Below are 25,984 nucleotides of genomic sequence, written 5' to 3'. Positions count from 1 at the left end.
TAGAGTCAGTGAAATAAGGAATTGTCTTTTACCTGTTAGAGCTTGTGGTCTTAAATATATAACTGCAAAACAATTTGAATTGATTTGCAAGTACGAAATTTAAGTCATTTTAAAAGGTTTTTCCATTTTAAAATGAGGAGAGAGTAAAGGAGCATTTTAGGCTAAGTACCCAGGGATTGACTTGGGAAATAGTGTTCTGTCACTCTGTCTTATGACTGAGCCTTAGTCTTTTTCTTTGAAAAGATGAAGACTTGCAGGTAAAGAATCACTGCTATTTTGAAAATCCTTGGAAGGAATTCCTTTAAAATTTTTGTAAAAATTACTTTATTTGACTTTGAAGGTTCTTTGCTGCACTGAAATTTGATTAAAATCCTATCTTCTCACCTAAATACATATCAAGATTAATGTCCCCCTAGCAATGGTGTTACATGGGACCCCATGACAGCTTCACTTTTTAGGTTGGGCAGCTGTGTTTTCCACCTTTCATGTTTGCTCATTGACTTATGGTTATTAAATCAACTTGCTAATCAGATATTCACATGCAGGTAGAAACTTAACATTTCTAGCTTTTCTTAATGATTGGTTCAGTAATCTATATTTTAAAAAAATAATGGTCTTTTATTTTTCACTATCTAATACATTCCTATATAGCATACTATTTCAATTTAAGATTTTTTTCCCGTTTTACTGAGAAATAATTGACAAACATCACTGTATAAGTGTAAGGCATACAGCATGATGGTTTGACTTACGTATACTGTGACATGATTAAGATTTAATTTAAATTGACATAATGAGGATACTTAATAAGTTTTCAAATGGATGTATGGTCAACTTTTCAAATTTTTAGTATATGCACCTGTATTTCTTAACAACATTTCTAGCTTTTCTTCCTTCCTCTTCATCCTTGGTATCTGGATTACCCAGTTCTCTCTTAAACCATTTTCTCCTAGAGAAGTTTGCCATCTTGTACACACCTTCCACCAACACAAGTACCACAGTGGTGGGAACAGAACCAAGGAGGTTGTACCAGGTGCCCAGGGGGAGCGATTCCTTCTGATGGGCCCTTTAGCCTCAGAGCATAAAGGACCAACAGCGTGGATTCAGTGCACCCCTGCCTGGTGGCCCCTCAGAGGGACTTGTGATATCTCCTCTGTCCTCTATGACAAAGGCAGTCCCAGCCCTCCTTGCTGGCAGGCAGAGTTGCCACACCGGCCACCTGCATGCCTGGCCTCACTCCAGGGAGCTCTTGTCTGATTCACAGAGTGACCCTCCCTTTCTGAGTGGGAAAGGCAGCTCCGGGCCAGGGAGCTGTGCCTCGGGTGGTGGCGAAGGAATGAAATTGCCAGGATGACCAAGTCGTGCTCTGCTTTCCGGTGAGGGAAAAGGACTCCTTGACATCCTGACTGTATTTTAGGCTGAAGGACTTCCTTCTTGGCTGCATGATGAGAGAACAGGTGAAGGGAAAGACCAGGTTGCAGGGGCTGGAGACCATCATGGAAATTGCAAGCTGCCGTTTCCTACTTTTGGGTCACATGGGCGAGCCCGGAGAAAGTCTTAGAGGCAGGCAGCGGCTGCCGGGTCTGAGTATCCCGTCTTTTATGGTATACCTTCCTCTCCAGGGCTCACACAAGGCCAAGGCTGTGTCCTTTAGAATGGAGACTCCCCTGTCTGCCTTCCAGGTTCAGCCTCAGCCTTGGATATCCAGAGGAAATGAGAACCAAATTCCTCTCCTTGAGCTTCAGTCTTTGACAGTGAAAGAGGAGCTGCCCTCCTCCACTCTGTGTGGTGTCTCAGGAAATGAGGCCCTTCCTGAGCTCAGTGAGGCTCTGGCAGCTGATGTGGGGATGGGAAGCAGGTCTGCTGAAGGGAAGACTCCTGGGCGACTCGAGTCTGGAAAAGATGCTGTTGGGTAATGTGATCATGTTTTGAAATCTCTTCTAAACTAAGACATTGTTATATTTTCGAGAAGATTATTCTGAAGTGCAGTTGAAAGATTATACACTCTCTTGTGTTTCACAGGAGTTATGGAAGCAGCTGCAGCAGAGTACCATCCCCTCCCACTGTCCTCTGTGGGCACCTGGATACCCTAGTTCTCTCATTAGGAACTCTGTTAACTTAAGCCACAACAGACATCAGCATCAGAAGTTAACTGCAGTCAGCTCCATTTCCATTTTCTTTTGAGATCAGTTGTTCCATTCTCTCTTACAATGCCATGGGCGTGCGTTTTCGACGTGACTCAGACTTGAAATTGATCCAGGAGCCCAGAGCTGAACTCTCACATCGTATGGTCACTACACTTGGAATGGTGGGTGGAATTCTCAAGAGTTCAGTAGCTTCATGGCTTCTGAGTAGGAGTGATGCTGCTTAGAATTTTGAAAAATTATGTGATTCTCGTGGTCTGTCCTGAAAAACACCCCATTAAATCCATTTCAGTAAGCTGGGGCCTCCTTTGAGCCCTTTTTAGAGCCAAGCAGCGGGGGCTGTTTGGGAGATCTGATGGCAGCTCTGTAACACTGCCCTTTGGGACTGGTGGTTTCCAAACACTTTGTAGTGAATGATGCAATGCTGGAGTTGAGTTGTATGCATTGGCATTTGTCAGTGTCCACGTATAGTTGCAAGACAATAAACACCAAGAACCTGGGGAAACTAAAGAGTAGTATTTTGGTCTAAAGCCACTTACATGATGCCAGTCAGATAGTAAGCATTCCTTAAATGGTACATCTCCCTGAGTGGGGGGAAGAATATATTACCTCACTTTGAAATGCACTGACTTGACTCCTATGAAACACAGTCATGTCTGTTCCAGATGAACCTGTTGGTTAAGTATTGCCAAAGATTCACTGTTCTAAAATTAAAGTTATCATTTTAGTAGAAATTTCTCGACTTACTTAGCTAGCTTAAGAATATCGATTCTATGAACGTTTCCTCACTTAGTTACCTTGGGATGCATTTGGATATGCTGAGAAGTTGCATTGCTCAAAATCAGGGCAGTCTTTGGATAGGGGAACTTCCAGGAATTTTGTTTGGCTGATTTGGGCGTCTGTTTTTACTTGCCTTGGAAAACATGGTTGGGCTAAAACCATTTCATCCATGCTTTAGGGAATAGGAATTTGGAAGCCCTGTCTAGCTCATTCATCTGTGTTGAGGGATCATCTTTTTTTTTATGCGTTACGCGGGCCTCTCACTGTTGTGGCCTCTCCCATGGCGGAGCACAGGCTCCGGACGCGCAGGCTTAGCAGCCATGGCTCACGGGCCCAGCTGCTCCACGGCATGTGGGATCCTCCCAGACCGGGGTACAAACCCATGTCCCCTGCATTGGCAGGCGGACTCTCAACCACTGCGCCACCAGGGAAGCCCACAGTCTCAGTTTTTACACAAGCCAGACAAGCTCACCGCTGATGGAACTGTCCCTTTATGCCAGGTGAGGTATGGCCGTCTGGTAGCACAACACAGCTACCCTTGGGCATCAAGCCAGAGAGCTCCGTCTCCCTCATGCTTACCACCCCTCAGCCCAGCACTCTTTGAAGAGCAAGCAGGTATTTAAAGAGATTTTCCTGGAGGGTAAGCAGCCTCTCTACCACTCAGGATCATACCTCTTCAGACCTTCTGTCCCTGAACTGTGATTTTTTTCCTTTAATCCATTATGAAGACAAGAATCAGCCATCTGAAACTTGTCGCTGAGCCCATGTGAAAGGATGTGGTTCAAAAAACGTGGCTCGTTGTATCGCAGTGGCCTCAAAGGACCACTGGTGGAAATTCCTGTCTGATCTTGGTACCTAGAACGTTTGTCCTTCTTCTGAGCAATTGATTAGGACATTGTGAATTTTACAACTGCCCTGTTTTCCCTATATGAGTTGGCTGTACCAAAAGCTTGCTGTCAAACTGAGCCAGCTGGGTAGATTGATAGGGTCTGCATTGTTACCTTGATTCTGCCCTCCTTCACTTTGTCTTAACCTTTGCATTCCTTTTATTATTCCAGTAATAATTTCTCCTATTCTATTTTAGATAATGTATCTTCGGAAGTCACTCCTGAGTCCTTTTTTTTTTTTTGGTTGCATTGGGTCTTCATTGCTGCACGCGGGCTTTCGCTAGTTGTGGCGAACAGGGGCTACTCTTTGTTGCAGTGCACGGGCTTCTCATCGCATTGGCTTCTCTTGTTGCAGAGCATGGGCTCTAGGTGTGCGGGCTTCAGTAGTTGCAGCATGTGGGCTTCAGTAGTTGTGGCACGCAGGCCCTAGGACGCACGGGCTTCAGTAGTTGTGGCACACAGACTTAGTTGCTCAGCGGCATGTGGGATCTTCCCAGACCAGGGATTGAACCCGTTTCCCCTGCATTGGCAGGCAGATTCCCAACCGCTCTGCCACCAGGGACGTCCCCTGACTCCTTTATTGAATATAATAATGGTTAAAATCATAAGTAAAGAAAATGACTGATGAATTTTTCTTTAACCTTAATTTCTGAACCATTAAAAAATTTCCAGTGTCCTAGATTAATCCATCTGTCTGTTCATCCAAGGCTGATTTTTGGACTAAATATGAATACTAAAATCTAAATTCTTCTGGTGCTTATTGCATATAAAAATATTAAGGATTTCTGACGTGTTTAGGATTTAGATCCAACACTACTACTCCCAGACCACTGTAAGTTTCAGGGTAAGGGGAAAACTTTCTGATTCTCATTCATTCAGTAATATGAAGCACTTTTGGGCACTAAATCATCATGAACAGCGTAAGAATTAACATACTTTTGTAGTCCTATATAGTTTATAGTGTTTTGTTTTGATTCTCTAATTTCTGTCTTATAACAACCTTTTCAGGTAGGTGTTAAGTAAAGTAGATAATATTACACATCGTTATTTTTCCTGCTAAGTGTCAGAATGGGTAGTTTACTTACCCAAGGTCACCTAAGTTAGTAAGTAATAGAGCCTGGTATATGAACTTAGGTATTTTGAGGGCAAGTACAATATCCTTTTCTCTATACACTTTGTTTTTTTTTTTTGTTTTTTTTTTGCGGTACGCGGGCCTCTCACTGTTGTGGTCTCTCCCGTTGTGGAGCACAGGCTCCGGACGCGCAGGCTCAGTGGCCATGGCTCACGGGCCCAGCCGCTCCGCGGCATGTGGGATCTTCCCAGACCGGGGCACGAACCCGTGTCCCCTGCATTGGCAGGCGGACTCTCAACCACTGCTCCACCAGGGAAGCCCTCTCTATACACTTTGATTCCTGGAACTTGCAAACACTTAAAAGTGACAGGATTCCTCTTATGACTGTTTTCTAAAGGTGAAAAAGAAAGTTCTGGTGTGGCAGACATTAGGAAAAGCCATGGATTAACTGCCGTGGACACCGCATTTCTGACAGTTGTCATATTTTCATCTCACGTGAGACTGTCGGGTTGGAGTGATGGGACTCCTGAGCCCTGTCTATTTTTGAGGTATCTGAAGTCTGGGATTAGTTTTGGTAGTTCCTTCCCCTCCTCCAGCTCACACACTTCCCTGTGAAAACTGGTAATTTGACACCTGACACAGAAATTGACTATACGGGTTGAGACAAATCTGAGTGAGACTGTGAGACTGTGAAACGCGGCACATTTATTGTTCACTTCACTAGGGGTCATCTTAATGTAATGCAGGCCATCCTGGTCCTGCCAGATTTTGTCAGCGTGGTTTGTGCCTGTGCGGGGGCTGTGGCTAATTGAGTCAATCACATCTTCCAGCTGGATTAATGAATTCCCCTGTTGTCTCACAACACATTTAAGGCGACCAGTTTCAACTTAGAACATAGACCCAGTTTCAGTGAGTTAGGTACCATGTTTTAAGGAAGCCCCCATAATAGTGGCCCTTCTGTAGCATCCTCATCATTTACAGATGTTGAATAATAGTGGAAATAATCGCTGATATTTATTGAGAACTGACCAAGGGGTAGGCGCTAAGCTAATTAGGTAACCTAGATGATCTCATTTAATGCTTATATCAACAGAATGGCTTAGGAACTCTTATCCCCATTTGTAGAGGAATAAATTGACATTTAGAGTTTGCCTCAAATCACCTTGCAAGTAAGTGGCAAGGCTGTGATTTGATGCCTGTAGTGGGACTCCAGGCTTGAACTCCCAACACTGAGTTTGGTGCTCAGCTGCCTCCCGATGAAGTTGAATTCTTTGCAGCTCTTAAAGAAAACCTGGAGTCCTGGTGGCTCTCGGGTTGCCGCGGTATATACCTTCACAAGGCCATGGAGGACTTAACCCACTGTGAGTGCTCGATACATACTGAGTGCTTGAGGACACACTGCAACCTTAGCATAGTTGCTGATTGCAAAGAACAACTATGTGTCTCTTCATCCATCTGTATCAGGGGTCAGTTCCACAGCCAGGCTCACAGGTAAAAATTTTTTTCTCACCAAAATCAGAAAAAAAAAATCATAGCAAATAAAGTTTTGTTTTCCTGCATGTTTTATAAACCATGCCTGGTAACTTTCACTTTCTTCCCCATGTAGTTTTTCTGCTCAGGGGTTAGAAGAATATAACAGAGAAACATTTTAATTCTGGTAGTAGAATATGGACTTTTTTTTTTTTTTAAGTATAAAAAAATGCATTGTCAGCCTCCGTTGTGCAGGTGGAGGACAGCCGCCTGCAAGGCCCGGTTTGCCAGCAAGAAACCAGCCTTGCAAATTATTGGCAGCTGGTACTGTAATGAGTCCATTTCAATATAAATGGGCTGTTGCTTATTAATTTCTGCCAGTTCCTAAGCAATTCAGGAACCGCTTTGAAAATTTAAAACTTTGCAGAGATCAGCTTAAGGAGGATGCCTGGGAAAGAGAGGGAACAGGACAGCAGTGGGAGAATTATGGGAAGGACATGTATTGTAGGGTAATAATGGGGTATTGCTGAGAGCTCTGCTCCTCTCCTGGCAAGCGTGAGTCACCAAGTTTACGGCGAAATAGCACGTTTTCCAAGATAGAACTGTAACTTCACTTATTGTGCTGTTCTCTATGGATGTATATATTTATTTATTTACTGTCTTGGTGTGGCAGCCTTCTACACCAGGAGGCAGTTTTCTCCGTGGTCCTGTGCAAGCTGTTTGTCATCTTGGGTTCCCACCTTTATTTCTTTATTTATTTTTAGCTGCGTTGGGTCTTCCTTGCTGACCGTGGGCTCTCTCTAGTTGTGGCGAGCGGGGACTGCTCTTTGTTGCAGTGCACGGGCTTCTCATTGCGGTGGCTTCTCTTGTTGCGGAGCATGGGCTCTAGGCGCGCGGGCTTCAGTAGTTGTGGCACGTGGGTTCAGTAGTTGTGGCTCGCGGGCTCTAGAGTGCAGCCTCAGTAATTGTGGCGCACAGGCTTATTAGTTGCTCCGCGGCATGTGGGATGTTCCCGGACCAGGGCTCGAACCCGTGTCCCCCGCATTGGCAGGCGGATTCTTTTTTTTTTTTTGCGGTACTTAGGCCTCTCACTGTTGTGGCCCCTCCCGTTGCGGAGCACAGGCTCCGGACGCGCAGGCTCAGCGGCCATGGCTCACGGGCCCAGCCGCTCCGCGGCATGTGCGATCTTCCGGGACCGGGGCACGAACCTGCGTCCCCTGCATCGGCAGGTGGACTCTCAACCACTGCGCCACCAGGGAAGCCCAGCAGTCGGATTCTTAACCTCTGCGTCACCAGGAAAGTCCTCGGGTTCCCACCTTGATGAAGCCACCAGCAATAGGTGCCATCTGTGGGCAGCCCCACAGAGGAATGGTCCGTAGGAGAGGAATGAGGGCAGCCACCCCAAGGAAGCCCTCGGGGCTTTCTCCTGTCTTTAGTATCTGCAGTCTCACCTCAGAAGGCAGGCTTTAGAAAAAGAAGACCATTAATACTGCTTGTTTGTGGAACTTATTTTGAAAATATGTATATGATGAGAAGGTCTATGTACTGAATTTGGTCTTTTATTTAACTGTCTTTTAGCATTTTCTTCAACTTCTCTGGTAAATATAGCTCTACTTTGAGAGTAACTGAGATGCCCTTGTTTCCTTTCATTCATCTCTGTTGTGACTTTTTAAACATTAAGAGGGAACCATGGACACCATTTCCCAGTAACCTGTTTCTGTTATGCGATACCTTCATCTTTAGAGTTAGGTGAAAATGATAAAATAACTGAGTTTGTCAGGCTCTTTATTACCGTGACTGTAAATATGCTTGTGTTTATTGATTTATCTGATTATGTCTGTTATTTTATACCTGTAGCTAAATGTGGCATTGTTCAATTTGGTATTTGTGTGGTATTTCACACAAAATGGATGTTGGAGACTTGACGTAAATGGGCTCGATGGAAAATTCCTATCTCCTGTGTTCTGGTTAACCATTTGCTTTCTCTTTTTCTGTCCTCTCCAGGTTTTGGGGACATTCTCATAGACTCAGATGAGACTGTGATGGCCACCCCGAGGGGCCAGTGCTGATACGTTTCCCAGCCCCAGTCATTGTTCATCCTGACATCATTTCCAATCTCAATATCTAAATGCCACAGTGCTCTTGGGGCAAGTTGGGCTGGGAACCACTGTTGCCTTGTAAGGTAAGTTTGTGTATGTGTATCTGAGCCTGTGTATATCCCCACGAATGAATGGTGATGCCTCAGAGGTGGTGAGACAGATACATTTTAGCAGAATTGCCATTGCTGTGTTGTATGTAGCTTGTGGAAGAAAGAATTTGGGGTCACTTTTTTTGGATTAAGGTTACACCCATCTAACAAGTCAAAAGTATTAGCATTAAAACTAAAAAAAAAAGAAAAAAGCAAAAGCAGGTACCTGTCTTTTTCCCCCTGTGAATTGCCCTCAGGGTCTTCTACATTTATTCCTGAGCTTTGCTATCTTTAGATGGGATTGTGTTTGAAAAAGGCAATCCCAGCTTCAAAATCCTACTTCAAAACAATGATATAGTTTGTTTCTAGTTTGGATAATCTTTTAAAAAGCAAAATAAATACAGTCAAAATAATAATCTTTCTAAATCAAAGATCATCTTTTATTTGTTGCAAAACTTTCCTGTTTAGTCTCCTGTGTTAGGGGTATTTGTGTGTGACTTGGCAAAACGCTTTTCTTGGGTTTGTAAAGATTTAGCAAAAACTTTCAGAACTTTGTCTCAGTTTAATCTTAGCTCTTTTCCCCCAACCCCCCTATCCTGTCTTCAGGCTCAGCCTCCAGTAGGAAAAAAACAGGCTTGAAACCAAGCCCTCCCACTAGAATCTAATTTTAAATTTGCAATCTGTTGTCCTGTGATTTTTGCTTCAAATTTAACTTTGAAATAAATACATTTCATCCTTTCTTTTGCAGTTTTGGAGGTCTGTTTTCAAGTCATAGAAGGGTAATCATTACGTTTATTTTAATAAGTTTTTAAATACCTCGGGAGGGGTCAGAAATTTTATTAATAATAATCATAATTTATATACATCATTAGATGCCTTATGCTTGGATTTCACAATGCCCTTATCAGCAAGAGAAACCTTGCTTTAATAGTTAACTTTTTTTTTTTTTTTTTAATAGTTAACTTTTGACTTGAATATAAGTTGGGTCATCTTGCGCCCACTGATGGGCTCTAATATTTTATATTTTTGGAATACCCTTATTATAGGCAATCTGAGTGATGAGCATTTCCATTGAGAAGAGCTGTACGGAAACTTTAATTTATTTAAATGGCCAGTGTAATGACAAGTAAGGCATGGTCCCTGCCACCGGGAGATTATAATAAAATGTGAGGGGTCTACATACAAAGCCAGACAAGTGTGTCAGTGTACAAATAACCATGCCACAGACACGATGTGAGGAGGTCGAGCAAAGTGCCATTGGAACATAGAGAAAGAGTGATTAAATTCCAGCTCCATAGTATTTTCTTTATCTTAGGTAATTTTCTGGAGCCATCTGTTTTAAGTTTGGGTTTGGTGCTGTTTAATTGTAGCTGTCAGTGTGGTACCCCCATCCTTACTCTCTTCAATTATCCAAGAAACCTAGGAACTTAAAGCATTTATTTATTTTTTTTCTTTCCTTAAAATGAATTGCAGGTTTAGTGTAACTTTGGAAAATACAATAAACAAAGTATAATTTTGACAATTAAAATTGCCCATAATCACTCTATCGAGGATAGTAACTTAAAAATATTTTATACGTCTGTATATTCCTTCTCTCTCTCTCTCTCTCTCTCTCTCTCTCTCTCTCTCTCTCTCTGTCTTTCTCTTTTTTCCTCTCCCTTTCCCTCCGTCTTCCTGTGTGTGTGGTGGCGGGGAGAGGGAGAGAGAGAAAGTAAAATATTGTTAACATTCTTAAATTTTTAATCTCCTCAAAGCCAATATCTTGGATGTGCATCTCAAATGTAAGTTTTGACTTGCTGAGAATAAGAAGAGTTTTGCTCCAGAGATGTTTGACCCTAATAGTAGAATTATCTTTTTGATGATCTACTCCTGAACAGGGCAAGCCCTGGCAGGCTGACCCACAAGGCTGGGCTTTGATCATGTGGAACATTCCTGTTCTTCAGCTAAAGGGTGGGGCATTCTGTCATCTGTTTGGAGTACTGCTTGAACTTCTGGTCTCATCTAGGGAATTAGACATCCTAAACCATAAAAATATTATTATAACCTCCTTAGATCTCAAGGTGATGAGGTTATTTCTCGTTTCCCTTGTGTCTTCTTCTTTCTCTCCCTTTTTTCCCTCTGACTAAAACTAGTAGAGTATTTTTCTTTGTTCTCTCTGCCCAGAGACTTTGACCATGGGTGGCTTTCTATTAACGGGAATGTTTTCTCATGCAGTACTAAGAAAACCTCACATTGGCATGATTGAAAAATTCAGCTTATGTTATAGCTTGGATCATACAGGTTTTTCCTTTCTTTTTAATTTGTGTTGTACTTCTCCACTCATGTATAATAATTGATGTTCACGGTGATCTTGCATAGATGTTGCAAGCAATTAAATTTTTCATTTATTTCAAGAGTGTTTACCTTTACTCAGAGAACACAGTTATACAAGTTGCTTTAAAAGTTTGATAATTCCAACCTCTGGGTCACCTTGGGGTTGGCATCTATTGACTGTCCTTTCCCCTGAGAACTGGTTAGATTTTCTTGGTTCTTTGGAATGCATTGTGGACATTTTGAGTATTATGTTGGGAGAATCTAGGTCCTGTGAAAATCATCTAGAGAACGTTGAATTTTCTTTTTTGCTTTTTTAGCGGGTAATCAACCTAGCTAGGTTCAGATGGCAAGTTCTGTCTGACCTCCTGTGGGTGGTGGCTCTCATGTCAGTTCAGTTTTCAAAGGCTTTGCTCTGAGGCTGTAGGTTTATTCCACACAGGTGCCACTTGGGAGCTAGACTGGGAGGTGGGCTGTGGTTTATATCATAATTCAGTTCTCAAAGCCTTTGCTGTCTTGCTTTGGGTCAGTCCCAGGTATGTGCACTTGAGGGGTGAGCCTGGGACTTGTGTAGATGTACATAGCATTAGATGATTTGTTTCCTCCAGCTCTTTTTTTCTCTGAGATCCCTCTCACTCTTTGACTTGCAGGGATCATTATTCTTAGTTTCTTTGGCTAGAATGACAGGGTATGTCTCAGGAGTTTTTGCTGCCTGTGCCACAGCTGGACTGTGTGCTCACCCTCCATGCAAGGCTGGAAGAGTAAAGTAATAAAAACAAAAATGGGAAACTCACTCTTCTTAGAGTGGCTTCTTCAGGTTTTGACTCCCACCCCCAATCCATCTGCTTTTGCTTACTCTTTGGAATTCCTCGGGTAGTTGGTTTTTCCTTTGGTCCAGAGTTTTTAGTATTTATCATTGGGAGAAAGATCAGCTGTGGTGTCTTAACTTCATCTTAGCTGGTACCAACATTAGCATTTCAGTTTTGTTCATACTGTGTTAGAGACAGAAGCCCAATCCCTAGTTAATCAACTCTACTTCTCTATTTAGTCTCACTATAGACCATTGTTTTGTGTTTACTTTGTATTTCTTGATAATATTATACTAGATAATGCTCAATACATGCTTATTTTTTATTGCCTAACTTGTTGAAAAAGAGGATTCAAAAACATTTCATGTTGAAGAATCCCCACTTTTAAACAAAAATTTCATTTAACCAGAATATTCCAGTTAGTTAAGGCTGTAACTTTTTATTTTGAAATAATTATAGAAATCGTACACAATAAGTATACCCTTAACCTAGTTTCCCCTAATGGTTGCATCGTACATAATTGCAGTAAACTACCAAAGCCAGGAATGTGACATTTTTTCCAGTGTGTGTGAATAGTTCTATATTATTTTATCACATAAGGCTTAGTAGGCTAATAAATTTATAAAAGCTGTCCCTGAGAAAGGACCACCTACCAGATGTATGTATAAACCATTCTAATGACTGTACCTTTTTTTTTCCTTTTTTTAAAATTGAAGTATAGTTGATTTACAATGTTGTGTTAGTTTTAGGTGTACAGCACAGTGATTCAGTTATACATACATATATATATCTATTCTTTTTCACATTCTTTTCTGTTACAGGTTATTACAAAATACTGAGTATAGTTCCTTGTGCTTTACAGTTGGTCCTTGTTGGTTACCTATTTTATATATAGTAGCATATATATGTTAATCCCAAACTCGTAATTTATCCCTCCCCCCTTTCCCTTTTGGTAACTATAAGTTTGTTTTCTGTGTCCGTGGGTCTATTTCTATTTTGTAAATAAGTTCATTTGTGTCTTTTTTTTTCAGATTCCTTAGTGATATCCTATGATATTTGTCTTTCTCTGTCTGATTTACTTCACTTAGTATGATAATCTCTAGGTCCATTCATGTTGCTGCAAGTGGCATTATTTCATTCTTTTTTATGGCTGAGTAATATTCCATATTGTGTATGTGTGTTTGTGTGTATAGATAGATAGATAGATAAAGATACATCTTCTTTATCCATTCACCTGTGAATGGACATTTAGGCTGCTTCTGTGTCTTGGCTATTGTATATAGTGCTGCCTGTACTTACTGATAAAGTTCCTTAAGATACCTTTTAACTATTTCAATGAGTACAGTAAGCCCCTTACATACGAACGAGTTCCATTCTGAGAGTGCATTCATAAGTCCAGTTTGTTTGTAAGTCCAACAAAGTTAGTCTAGGTACACAACTAATATAATCGGCTATATAGTAGTATTTAATTTGATGGGATTTAAAGGAAGTTTCTATGATTACTTGAAAAATTTAACTCCTCACTTAAAGAGAAAGATCATGGTGTTGAGAAGAATGGGAAAGTCACACTCCCTCTAGTGTCCTTGGTCTCTGGCCCTGAGAATCTCTTGATTTTCTGATATCATCTACTTTCAGATGACCCCTTCCCATCATGTCACTATGTCTCCTTTGCCCCCATTTTCTCTGGATCATCTCAGGCTGAGCAGTTCTGCACTGTCTACCCTGACAACGAGGAGATGTATCCTCTCAATTCCAAACCCCTTTCCTAAACTTCTGAGGGAATAGCTCCATAAAGAGGAAGAATGTGGGAATTAAGTGAAATGAGACAGGAGCAAGGCCTAAATTTGCTGCCCAGGTAATTGAAGTTTGGGGAGTACAGTGAAGCAGGGCAAGCTGAAGCCCTCAACTCAGTTCATGGATCAAGGTGATCCCAAACCCAGTGGCCTGGAGTGAGGGACCTGCACCGGTCTGCGGGTGGAAGGGACCCAGAGAACAGCACACAGACTGGAAACCGGTGTGTTATCTAGGCACTCTGATATAGAAGAGCTGGCATATTTAAGGCCAGTGTGTGTTTTCTCTAGTTCACATTGTGCTAACATTCTCATCTGTTTTCTGTTGTAGTTGCATGAGTTTGAATTTTTACATTCTAGATTAAAGTTTATTTTGTCATTCATTCATTCATTCATTCATGCAGTATTTTTCCACTGAGCACCTACTGTCTTTCAGGCAGTGTTCTAGGCACTGCAGATGCAGCAATAAACAAGACAAGCAAACTTTCAGTCCTACCCCTGAGGCTTAGTTTCTAGTGGGGAAGGATAGAGAATAAAAAAGATAAGTATCTCTTTTCCTGCCCTGCAAATAGGTTCATCAGTATCATTTTTCTAGATTCTATATATATGTGTTAATATATGATATTTGTTTTTCTCTTTCTGGCTTACGTCACTCTGTATGGCAGACTCTAGGTTCATCCACATCACTGCAAGTCACCCAATTTCATTCCTTTTTATGGCTGAGTAATGTTCCATTGTATATATGTACCACACGCAGATGAAGAGAATGGACTTGTGGACACAGAGGGGGAAGGGGAGGGTTTGACAAACTGAGAGAGTAGCATTGACATATATACACTACCATGTGTAAAATAGATAGCTAGTGGGAAGCTGCTGTATAGCACAGGGAGCTCAGCTTGGTGCTCTTTGATGACCTGGAGGGGTGGGATGGGGGTGGGTGGGACGGAGACTCAAGAGGGGATATATATATAACATACAGCTGATTCACTTTGTTGTACAGCAGAAACTAACACAACATTGTAAAGCAAATATACTCCAAAAAAAAAAAAAGGTAAGTAAGTGAAACACATTTTTTGTTACAATTATGATAAATGCTAAGGAGGGGGAAAAAATCAAAGAACAGGGATAAGAAATGTTGAGTTCTGAGGGTTGTCCTTTTGATAGGGACGCCAGGAAAGGCCTTTCTGAGAAGGTGATATTTGAGTCAAGATCAGAACAAACTGGAAAGAGTGAGCCAGATGTAGATTCGTGAAAACTGGAGGGTTGCAGGCAGAGGATGGAGCATGAGCAAAGGCCCTGGGGCAGGCCAAGAAGCCAGATCTTAGACCATTGGAAAGAAAGCGTAAGACTTGAGGTTTGAATTCGGAGAACTGTTCCTATGTTACAGTCTTGCGCACTACTTCCTGCTTAATATCCCTCCCACTAACTACCCCCAGAAAGTGCAATCTATTTGGGGCCACTAACATTCTACATAAGGAAATCAGTAACGAGTGTAATGAGTTAAAAAATGGTAACATTTTCCAGCTTGCAGTCGAGCACCTTCATTCTGACGCTCTGCTTTTCTGTTTCTAGCCCAGTTTTTGCATTTCAACCTGTTCTCCTCCCCCTTAATCTTTCCCCTCTTACCTAGTGACTGTGTGATGATTATGTTGGTAAAGTGCTGATCACTACTTTTTGCTTTTGTTGCTAAAATGCATGAACATTTATTGACTCATCACACATAGAACACTTGTAGTCTCTGTAGAGGCTACAGAAAAAGTGAAAGCCGCTTTCTGCCCAGAGTTGCTTCCAGACTCACAGGAACAAACAAAGCCTGTGCAACTGTAAAATATAAACCAAGTTTTTTGTATGTAATAAAAATAAATGATAAGGGTTAAGTAGGAGAGAGCAGGAAGAAATGAAGATGCTGAAAGTAGCTGGCATTTTACATTTGTGTGTGAAAAGGGTTAGGATTTTCAATTCACCCATGTTCTGGGGGTTGCCCGTGGGATGGGGGTTGTCCCTGAAAGAGGAGATTGTGTTTGTTGTATGCAGTAAGCAATTTTAATTTTTCATGCTTATGTTATTTCAGGGTCCCCCACGTGGGCCTTCGTGGTTCTCACTGACCTTTCAGGAAAAGCTTTTAAATGAAGGGGTGTTTCAGCAGTCCCTAGAAACATTTTTCTGCTAAGTTGAGTTGCTTCAGACTTCCTGCTGACTCTGCTTAGATCATCCCCTGAGAATTTCTTCTCGGTAGGATTTAAGAGATTTGGCATTCATCTCTAAACTCTAGTTCTAAAGATAAAAATGGCTTCTTTCCTACCTTGGCTGGCTGAAAAGAATCTTGCTACTAAAAATGCTATTAATATAACAGACCCGTCAGAGTAATGCAGGGAGTGCTGTAATTCTTGAAGGTTGGGGCCATTTCCTTTAGGAAACCTCTCCTGAGGCTTTTAAGTTGATTAGTTTTCTGTTGGCAGAAACAAGCCTAACCAGAAATTTGTTGTTGAGAATATGCCTGTGAATTTATATTTGCAAACTTTTGATGTGTACAGTAGAGGAGGGTACCTCCTAGCACATTAGAGGTGACAGTTTTGCCTTTCTGTACCTCAGTTTCTGTCACCATCATTCTTTCCTTCTTTTAACTTTAAATCTGTGTGATTCTTAAAATGGGACTGTGGCTAACGCCTGTTCTAAGCTTTTAATTACTTATTGGCAAAACATATAGATACATAGACACATCCAGGTATCTTAATGTACGCTTAAAAACAAAAATCAAGAACCCTGAGAAATTGGTCATGGCCTTTAGCATTACTTTAGATGCTTATTTATTTTACTTGCAAAAATGTAGTACATGATATTCTTAGGAATGTAGATAACACAGGTTATGCATGGACAGTGCATCTTTTCATTTTCCCTACACCAAGTTGAGTTTCTGTGTTTTTTCTTGGCTTCTTAAAGACGTCAGCCAGGGAGGTGTGAACTTATTGCTTTGAAGTATCTTGCTACTAGTAAAAGGAAGATTCTCTTTCTTGGAAACTTCGCTCTCAGAATCATACGACGTGTGACCTGGTAGGGAATAGTCCAGTATGGGAATAGCTTCACATCTGGTGTCTGTATGAATTACCTCTGAACTCATTGGAAGATTCAATGGAGGAGGTTTTTCCCTTCCTGTTGCCACAAATTTCATTTCAGTGAAGATGTGCTTATAGGAGTTTAAGCCACCTTTGAGACTGAACAGTGGGATTATAGAGTGGTTCTGGATCAATGTGAATGTATATTATGTTTCAGGGTGTTTCAAACTGTAATGGTTACAATAAATTTGTTCCTGTTTTCCTCTGGTACCTTTCATTTTTTTGTTTATTGTATCCCTTCCCTGGCTAGAATGTAAGTTTTATGAGCGTGGGGAATGTGTGTCTTTTGTTGTCTGCTGTATCTCTGGCTTCTAGAATGTGGTAGGTGCTCAGTATATATTTTCTGAATGAACGACTATGTAGATGATTGGAAGAATCAGCTCAGGGATGTGCCCAGCTACTCTATTTTTCTTCTTTCCTTTCTGGCCATTTTCATGTGTGTATCTTAAGTGTGTACCACTTAACTAGTCTAGAGAAACCTCATTGCTGAGCAAGGAGAATAAGGCTAAAGAGAGTCACACATGTTGAACTTTGAGGATTTTTCTATTTTCCACTCTGGGTAACAGTCCTCAGACCAATGAGAGAGACTGGAAAAATGTTAAGGAAGGAGTTGAATTAACCTGGGTAGCCCCAAAAGGCTGAATGATATTTAGTGATTTCATCATGTGAATTTCTGTTTGCAGGGCACTCTGTACCAGATTAATGTTCTCAGGTTGGATTTGCTCCCAGAAATAAACCCATTAGTTTAGCTGCTAAGCAGAGAGTGGGGTTCCTATTTCATTTTGCCCATCTCCCTCTCCCTCTCCACTTCACAGCCCCTACCCGAACCTCCCAATCAGGGTTTTCAGAATGCTGTGGAATTAAGGTAAAAACCCTTTTCCTTCTTGAGTTCGATTTATTAGGAAGAGTTGATTGGACTTACATCTTGAGCTTTTCCATTTTTGATTGATTTTGAAGTGTAGATGGAGTCAGAATGAAACAAAACCATTGGGAGAGAGGGAGGTTACGCAATGCACCTCTGAGTTTTGCTTGGTTTTTTGAAATGTGTAATTTCAAACAGAAAGTTACTCATTTGGCAGACACCTTGGTTTGTACTTTTCAGAGTTTTTAGTTTATGGATAGGCATGGAGCTTTAAATATACACCTGTAGAGTTTAAGTAGAAGAAGACAACGGTTGCCAGCTCAATGAAAGCAGCCCTGTGCTGTGCCGGGTGGGCAGCTACCCTCCGGGCAGAGACAAGTGCAATTCTCTAATGATCTTATTTATGTTCTTATTTCATATCTCCGCAGGAGCAATCTCAGTACATGATGTTAGTTCTCACCTGCTACCACGTAAAAGTCCAAGTACCTGCCAGGTGCACATAGGTGCGCTGTTATCTGCCAAGCTGGCTGCCGTCCCTGTGTGCTGAACTCTTCCTGTTAACTGCCTATACCCATTGGATGACTCAATGATCCCCTCTTTTTTTTTTTTCTTTGCTACAGACCATAAAGCCATGGGAAACGCAGAAAGTCAAAATGTAGTGCATGAGTTTTATGGAGAAAAGCATGCGAGCCTGGGGCGCAAACACACGTCGCGCTCCCTGCGCCTGTCGCACAAGGTGCGGCGGACCAGGCACGCCTCCTCGGGGAAGGTGATCCACAGGACCTCCGAAGTGACCACCCGATCCAGCAGCACTCCCAGTATCCCCCAGTCCCTGGCTGAAAATGGCTTGGAGCCCTTCTCCCAAGAAGGCACCCTGGAGGACTTCGGGAGCCCCATTTGGGTGGACCGAGTGGATATGGGCTTGAGACCCGTGTCTTACACGGATTCTTCTGTCAGTCCCAGTGTAGGCAGCAGCATTGTCCTCGCAGCAGCCTCTGTGCAGAGCATGCCAGACTCGGAGGAGAGCCGGCTTTACGGGGATGACGCTACGTACTTGGCGGAGGGAGGCAGGAGGCAGCATCCCTATACATCCGATGGGCCCACTTTCACGGAGACGGCGAGCTTTAAGAAGAAACGCTCCAAATCTGCAGACATCTGGCGGGAGGACAGCCTGGAATTCTCACTCTCTGATCTGAGCCAAGAACATTTAACAAGCAACGAAGAGATCTTGGGTTCTGCCGAAGAGAAAGATTGCGAGGAGACTCGGGGGATGGAAGCCCCAGCGAGTCCGCGGCAGCTCAGTACCTGTCAACGTGCCAATTCACTGGGGGATTTGTATGCTCCCCAGAAAACCTCCGGGGTGACGGCAGACGGGGGGCGGAGGGGCAAATTTGCAGGCTACTGTCGGAATTTGGTGTCTGATATTCCTGATCTTGGGAACCATAAGATGCCACCAGCTGCTGCCGAAGAGGCTCTTCCGTACAGTAATTATAACACACTTCCCTGTAGGAAATCTCACTGTCTTTCTGAAGGTGCCACCAACCCACAAATGAGCCATAACAACAGCATGCAAGGCAGAAGAGCAAAAACAACTCAGGTAAAGTGACTGGAATCTGTTTCAATATTTTGGAGATGATGCATGACTTTAAGTGCATGAGTTTGCTCTTACACGATTCCCATCTTTTAGCCGGGTTTTACCACGTTTGCCTGGTGGGTGCTGCAGCCGATGCCGTTTCTCTGGAGATGCAGCGCTCTTCTGCTTCGCCCCTCTTGCAGTTCCGTGGTGAAGGGGTGGGGATTAAGGAGTAAGCGTAGATGTGTGTCGGGGATGTGATGAGAGTGGGAATAAAGCTGATAAGTTCACATTGGGAAGCTGCCTCTCCAGCTCAGCTCTTCAACGGCATCTCACTCCTTCTGAGCTTCCTTCCTAACGTGGTTCTATCCGTGGACAGATGGGGATGGTGGGGTGTAGACTCTGGGAACTTATTTCTTCAGCGCCGCAGGTGGGAAGAGGTTAGTCGGCCGCTCGTTGGAGGAGGTGTTTTTGATTCAGGGCGGGCTCTGGTCATTTGTCAGCTTCTCTCAGAGGTTGGCAGGCTGACTGCCTTACCAGGAGCCATTTCAATTTCCTGTTCCTTGCAAGGCTGGCCAGCCCTCTCTCTGGAGGGAGGTGTTGCGGAAGGAATAACATGGGTGGGTTCCAGTTCTACGCTGCAGCCAGCTAGTTTTTGACCTTGGACAAACCCTGACTTCTAGTTGCTCTTCTGAACAGTGGGGTAAAGATGCTTGACTCACCTGCTTCGGGGTCCAGGGCATGAAAGAGTGGGTGTGAAAACATTTTTCAAAGATTTAAAACGTATCTTACTTATGAAAGGAAGACCCGTTACCTTCATTAGTAATGGTAATTAATGTGGAGATAATAACGTGTCAAGTAATCCTGCATGCCTCCGTCCTTTTCTGGTCCTGCAGTTCCCTGTAGTGGAGTTCTGGGAGTCCTGGCTTGTGTTGAGGATGGGTTGGTAGTTTGCAAGGTGGTGCTTCAGATCCGGAATCCAGATTGGGCCCATTTGCCTTGAAAGGTGTATTGGCCACCAGGGTGACCAGCGAATACCACTGAGGTCAGCTGGAAAACGGCAGGTGTGCTCTGACCTGGCCAGCAGTGCATGGTGTTCACCTTCTGGTCTTGCTTCAGTGCAAGTCAAAGTTATTCGAGGGTTATTTTGAGGCTCAATTCTCTTGGGAAGGGTGTCTAAATATAATGGGCAGATGGGATGGTGGGGAACCTGGGGAGGAGGGCAAAGGAAATTGGCACTAGATTGTCTGTGTTCCTGCCCAAGAGCAAGTTTTCTTGTTTTGTTTTGTTTTTAAGTATTCAAAATCTCAGGTCTCTAATTTTATTTTGGAATTTTAAATCCCCGTATACAAGTCGTCTGGGGATACAGTTTTTTCTTTTTTTTTTTTTTGTACCACTGTAGATTTCTATATTAGAATAATTGAAATTTACTATATATTCCTCTGGGTTGATATAGGTTAAAGGAGTCTGTGTTTGACCTTTTCCTCTTCTTTTTTAAAAGATATTTTAAACTGTGGTAAAAGTACACATGACATTTACCATCTTGGCATTTTTAAGTGTATGGTTGAGGGGTATTGAGTACATTCACACTGTTGTGTACCCTTCATCTTCAGAACTCTTTTCATCTCGTAGAACTGAAATTCTGTCCCCATTAAACAAAAGTTCTCTGTTTCCCCCTTTCCCCAGCCCCTGGCAACCACCGTTCTACTTTCTGTCTCAGTGAATTTGGCTCTAGAGACCGTGTAAGAGTGGAATCATGTAGTATTTGTCTTTTTGTGACAGGCTTATTTCATTTAGGTTGATATCCTCAAGGTTCACACGTTGTACCATGTGTCAGAAGCGCCTTCCTTTTTAAGGCTGAATAATATTCCACTGTATGTATATAACACTCCCCCCACAGCCCCCATTCATCCACTGAAGGACAAGTTTTGCTGATGGTGTCCAAGCCGGGTATCCTGGCTCCACGTCTTCTTGCCTGAGTAACTTTGGGCACAGTTTTTTTTAATTAATTAATTTATTTTGGCTGTGTTGGGTCTTCGTCTCTGTGCGAGGGCTTTCTCTAGTTGTGGCAAGCGGGGGCCACTCTTCATCGCGGTGCGCGGGCCTCTCACTATCGAGGCCTCTGTTGTTGCGGAGCACAGGCTCCAGACGCGCAGGCTCAGCAGTTGTGGTGCACGGGCCTAGTTGCTCCGCGGCATGTGGGATCTTCCCAGACCAGGGCTCGAACCCGTGTGCCCTGCATTGGCAGGCAGATTCTCAACCACTGCGCCACCAGGGAAGCCCTGGGCACAATTTTTAAGTCTCTGGAAGCCTTAATTTCTTCATCTGTCAAACGGGAATAATAATAAAGTTTCTGAGAAAATGGAATGTGAAGGCCAGCGCTTGGTACTTCAGAAGCTACCCATAAGGGACAGTGTGTAAGTTGATGTAATTTTCATCATTATTAGTGTTGTATGAGTTGAGGCCTCAAGGTAGTTTTGTGTTTATATCAAACTTTGTGTTAGAAACAAAATTATTAAAAAGGCTGATTCTGAGGTTTGAGAAGGTGAGTGTGAATGTTGCCTCTAGATGCACTCCTTGAATTTTTATCCATTTCTCTTCTGAAGCAAGATTATGATGATAGAAACGACTGAATTACCCCGCTGTGGTCCCTCTGCCTACCCTGGCTGGGCTCTTCCTACACTGGCAACTTGACAGGTTGGGACGCAGGTGAGATAGGTGCCCTATTAAAGGGTCACCTGAAAGGCACTGCAGGCTCTGTCCTGAAGACATTGCCAGATTGGCATTGCAGACCTGATTGGAAGAAATGGTCTCCTGGCCCTCAGCAGTTAAAAGGAACCTCACCTGGGACCGTCACTTTTACCTGGAACGATGCTAAGTTAGCGCACATTCTGTGTAAGATTTGACGGGGTGCCAGGTGGTATTCTGGCTCCCTATCTCCAGGTCTCCAACACTGGGGGACAGTTGGACCTCTGCTTCCCCCCGCTCCCCACTGATGGGGCTGTGAGCCTTTGAGTCATGGCCACCCCCGGAAGAGGGGCAGAGCCGGTATCACTGAAAGTTCTCATGTGTAATTGTTGTACGCCATTTCCATTCTTTGGCTTGTCGCCTTCTAAAATTGTTAATATATGAAAGTGAGATCGTCTCAGCGTGGTGTCTGATAAAGCACTGTGGTAGCTTAATGTAACGCAAAGTGCAACAGGACTAGGAATCCTAAGAAGTACGTTTGGATCCCCGCTCACTCCTTACTAAACGGTGACCTTGGGCAAGTCACTCCATCACTGGCCCCTTCTCTGACCGGGGTGAGTGACACCAGCCTCTGACAGGGCTGTTAGGAGAACCAAGTGGGATTCCATGCATGGAAGCCTTTTGCCGAGTGTATAAAGTGAACGGAAGTCTTATTTTTGTATCGACTTTACGTGTTGAGTGAAGATCTTTAATGACTTGAAACAAACCCCAGAATTATTCACAACACTGTCCATCCACCCACACTTCCTAGTCTAAGTTTGGTGTGATCATCCAGCGCAATTTCTTGAGAACCCACTATGTTCCCAACAGTGTATTTTAAGAGGCAGTGGGTGTGGAGGCTTCCTTGAAAAGAATTCTTTTTTTCTTTTTTTTTGTTGGTAAAAGTTTCTGACCCAGGGGCCCTCTCCGGCAAGTTTGGATCGTAGATATTAAGGCCTCCTCATCTGCCCCGGTGATGTGGTTGAACCTGTAACAGTCTTGTCAGCAGTTTTACTCCCCAGAAAAGAGCTCCTGGCGGGCATTTCGCCAAGGTCATGGCCTCTGAGCCTGAGAGACAATATGTTTTATCTGAACTAACATGAACAACATCTTTTTATTTGAAAATGATCAAAAATGTGTCTGCCACACACTAAGTGCTGAGAAATTACATTTGTCCAATTCAGTCTACTTGAGTATGTGTCGTGTACCTCCTGCATAAAAGTTTTGTCTTGTCAGTCAGTCTGCTACTCATTTGTTGGGAGGATTTACCCAGACTACTGAAAGCAGAGTTTATTTGTACTGACTTCTGTAAATCCCAAGTAGCTTGCCCCTTGATGCAGTGAATGCCTCATTGGTATTTTGGCCTGAACTTTACTCTCAATGTTCCCATGGTTAACGGACAGAGGAAGGGGCAGCCTGGTGTCAGGCAAAGAAGAGGTTCTGGAGTCCAGCAGATCTGAGCTTGTGCGTTTGAACCCTGTTACCTATGTAACCTAGAAGGATCTCAGTGCCTCTTGAATGAGGGTTCCACACAGGAATGAATGTAACACTCCTGGCACAATATCTTGCATGTATTAGATGCTCCGTAAATAATGGTTATGGGTTGTGATGGTAAAGTTTGGTTTCATTGTGTAGAGTTCAGCTCTCCTGTGTTGCTAAGACTGTCAGCAGGTGAGGGGGAGCGAGGAAACTGGCATTCGATGGAGTGTCCTTGAGCCAGGTTCTGTGCTTGAAAGGGAAGCTTTGGCTTGGAGCTGTCCTGCATAACGCCCGAGGAGGGCTTCATTCATCCACTTGGGAGATGAAAGAATGTGAACAGCTGTGCTGAGGATGTCTCAGGGGGCCGCCACGTTGGGAGGGAGCAGGGGGGCCCCCCCAGAGCTCCTCACGGGGACGTGGCGAGGTTTGTGTGCTGGTCCAGCTTCTGACACCCTCTTCCCGCCATGGTATATGGAGTGGGATTGACAGAAGACAGAGCTCCTGGCCCCTGAGCACCTCTGCGGGGGTTCATTTCAGCCTGATTGCGAGTTGCCAACTCTCCCATCACTTTTCAGGGGAGGAAGTCAACCTAAGGAGATTAGGTGACAGGGTCTCACGACTGGATTGAAGTCCAGGTCTTCTGACCCACAGACCAGGGTCCTTTCTTCAGAAGCAAACCCACACCACACTGCCTCCCCATGTTCAAACAGGTTTCAGCTCACGTGCTCTCAGATTTTAACATCAAAACCCCCCAGTTCTGGTACAGAAGCCAAACAGAGTGGTGGGCTGAAAAGAAAATAGTAACTGTCCACTACCGTGGCCCGAATCAGCAGTCCCTGAGAGAGATGACCAAAGGCGACTTTATTTTTTATTTGTATGTTTTTAAATTGAAGTATAGTTGATTTACAATGTTGTGTTAACTTCTGCTGCCGTACAGCAAACTGATTCAGTTATACATATATATACATTCTTTTTCATGTTCTTTTCCATTACGGTTTATCACAGGATATCGAATATAGTTCCCTATGCTATACAGTAGGACCTTGTTTTTTATTCATTCTATGTATAATAATTTGCATCTGCTAATCCCAACCTCCCACTCCATCTCCCTGCCACCTTCCCCTCGGCAACAAGTCTGTTCTCTACGTCTGAGTCTATTTCTGTTTCGTAGGTAAGTTCATTTGTGTCATATTTTAGATTCCACATGTAAGTGATATCGTATGGTATTATCTTTGTCTGACTTACTTCACTTAGTATGATAATCTCTAGTTCTATCTGTGTTGCTGCAAATGGCATTATTATTATTTTTTTTTATGGCTGAGTCGTATTCCATTGTATATATGTACCACATCTTCTTTATCCATTCATCTGTCGATGGACATTTAGGTTGTTTCCATATCTTGGCTATTGTGAATAGTGCTGCTGTGAACATAGGGGTGCATGTATCTTTTTGAATTATAGTTTTGTCTGCATATATATGCCCAGGAGTGGGATTGCTGGATCATATGGTAGCTCTATTTTTAGTTTTTTGAGGAACTTTCTTACTGTTTTCCACAGTGGCTGCACCAACTTGCATTCCCACCAACTGTGTATTAGCGTTCCCTTTTCGCCACACCCTCTCCTGCTTTTGTTACTTGTAGACATTTTAATGATGGCCATTCTGACTGGTGTGAGGTGATATACCTCATCGCAGTTTTGATTTGCATTTCTCTAATAATTAGCGATGTTGAGCGTCTTTTCATGTGCCTGTTGGCCATCTGTATGTCTTTTTTGGAGAAATGCCAAAGATGACTTTAGAAGGCTGTATCCCTGAGGACTTTCTTGCTTGGATAAACAAGTTAATAGGATTGGTGATTTCAGCAAGATAAAGGGTGCAGCACGATCAGAAGAAGATCTTGAGTTCCTATAAAAGTTGTGTTGATTTTTAAAATTTTGTTTCGTTTTACACTTAGTTTAAATGGTTCACGGATAATAAATATGTTCCCTGAGCTGAGAACTGACATCAGCATCCAGAGATTCCTAACCTTTGGTCACAGATTCCTTTGCGAATCAGATGAAACATTTGGATCTTTTGGGATCAACACAAGAGACCACCCTTTTGCATATCATTTCAGGGGATCCACGGGTCCTCCAAGGTCCATCAAGAAGCTTCTGGTTAAGAACCTCAGGTTCATTATTTTCTTTAATTAATTTTTATTGGAGTAAAGTTGCTTTACAATGTTGTGTTAGCTTCTACTGCCCAGCAAAATGAATCAACCATACGTATACATAACATCCCCTCCCTTCTGGATTTCCCATCCGTTTAGGACAACACAGTGCATTAAGTGCATTAACTCCACTTAATGCACTGTGGTGTCCTAAACCGGAGGGAAATCCAAAAGGGAGGGGATGTTATGTGTGTTTCCCTCAGTTGTCTATTTTATACATACTATCAATAGTGTATATGTGATCCCCTCAGTTGTCTATTTTATACATAGTATCAATAGTGTATATGAATCAATCCCAATCTCCCAGTTCCTCCCACCCCACTCCCTTCCCCCTTGGTACCCATACATTTGAAGACCCTTAGGTTAATTCTTCGTGAAACAAGATATTTTCATATAAAATCCATTTAAAAAACCTCTTCTTTCGCGGCTCCTGTTTGATGCTTCTTTTTTGCCTTCCTTTTGATTTTTCTTTTTCTGCCACGTAAGTTAAGCAATGAGGTATTTATTTTGGAAAACAGCCCATCCATTTCAACAAGAATATCCCTCTTCTTTGCCAAGATCTTCTTTTGAGGA

General features: G+C 42.9%; 1 protein-coding gene across 5 annotated transcripts in view; it reads left to right on the top strand.

The window, feature by feature from the left end:
* Positions 1-25,984, top strand: part of TIAM1 (TIAM Rac1 associated GEF 1) — a 206,297-nt gene that overhangs the window by 51,129 nt on the left and 129,184 nt on the right. For all 5 annotated transcript variants that reach the window (XM_060150825.1, XM_060150823.1, XM_060150824.1 and 2 more), the window contains exons 2-3: positions 8,358-8,535; positions 18,046-19,022. In XM_060150825.1, coding sequence (XP_060006808.1) covers positions 18,057-19,022 — 966 coding nt within the window. In that variant the 5' untranslated portion in view covers positions 8,358-8,535; positions 18,046-18,056. The remainder of the gene's footprint in view (positions 1-8,357; positions 8,536-18,045; positions 19,023-25,984) is intronic.

The sequence above is a fragment of the Lagenorhynchus albirostris genome, chromosome 5, assembly GCF_949774975.1.
Source record: "Lagenorhynchus albirostris chromosome 5, mLagAlb1.1, whole genome shotgun sequence".
In the NCBI taxonomy this organism is placed as follows: domain Eukaryota; kingdom Metazoa; phylum Chordata; class Mammalia; order Artiodactyla; family Delphinidae; genus Lagenorhynchus; species Lagenorhynchus albirostris.
Note: the sequence above shows the minus strand (reverse complement) of the source record. Positions and strands in the feature narration are given on the sequence as shown.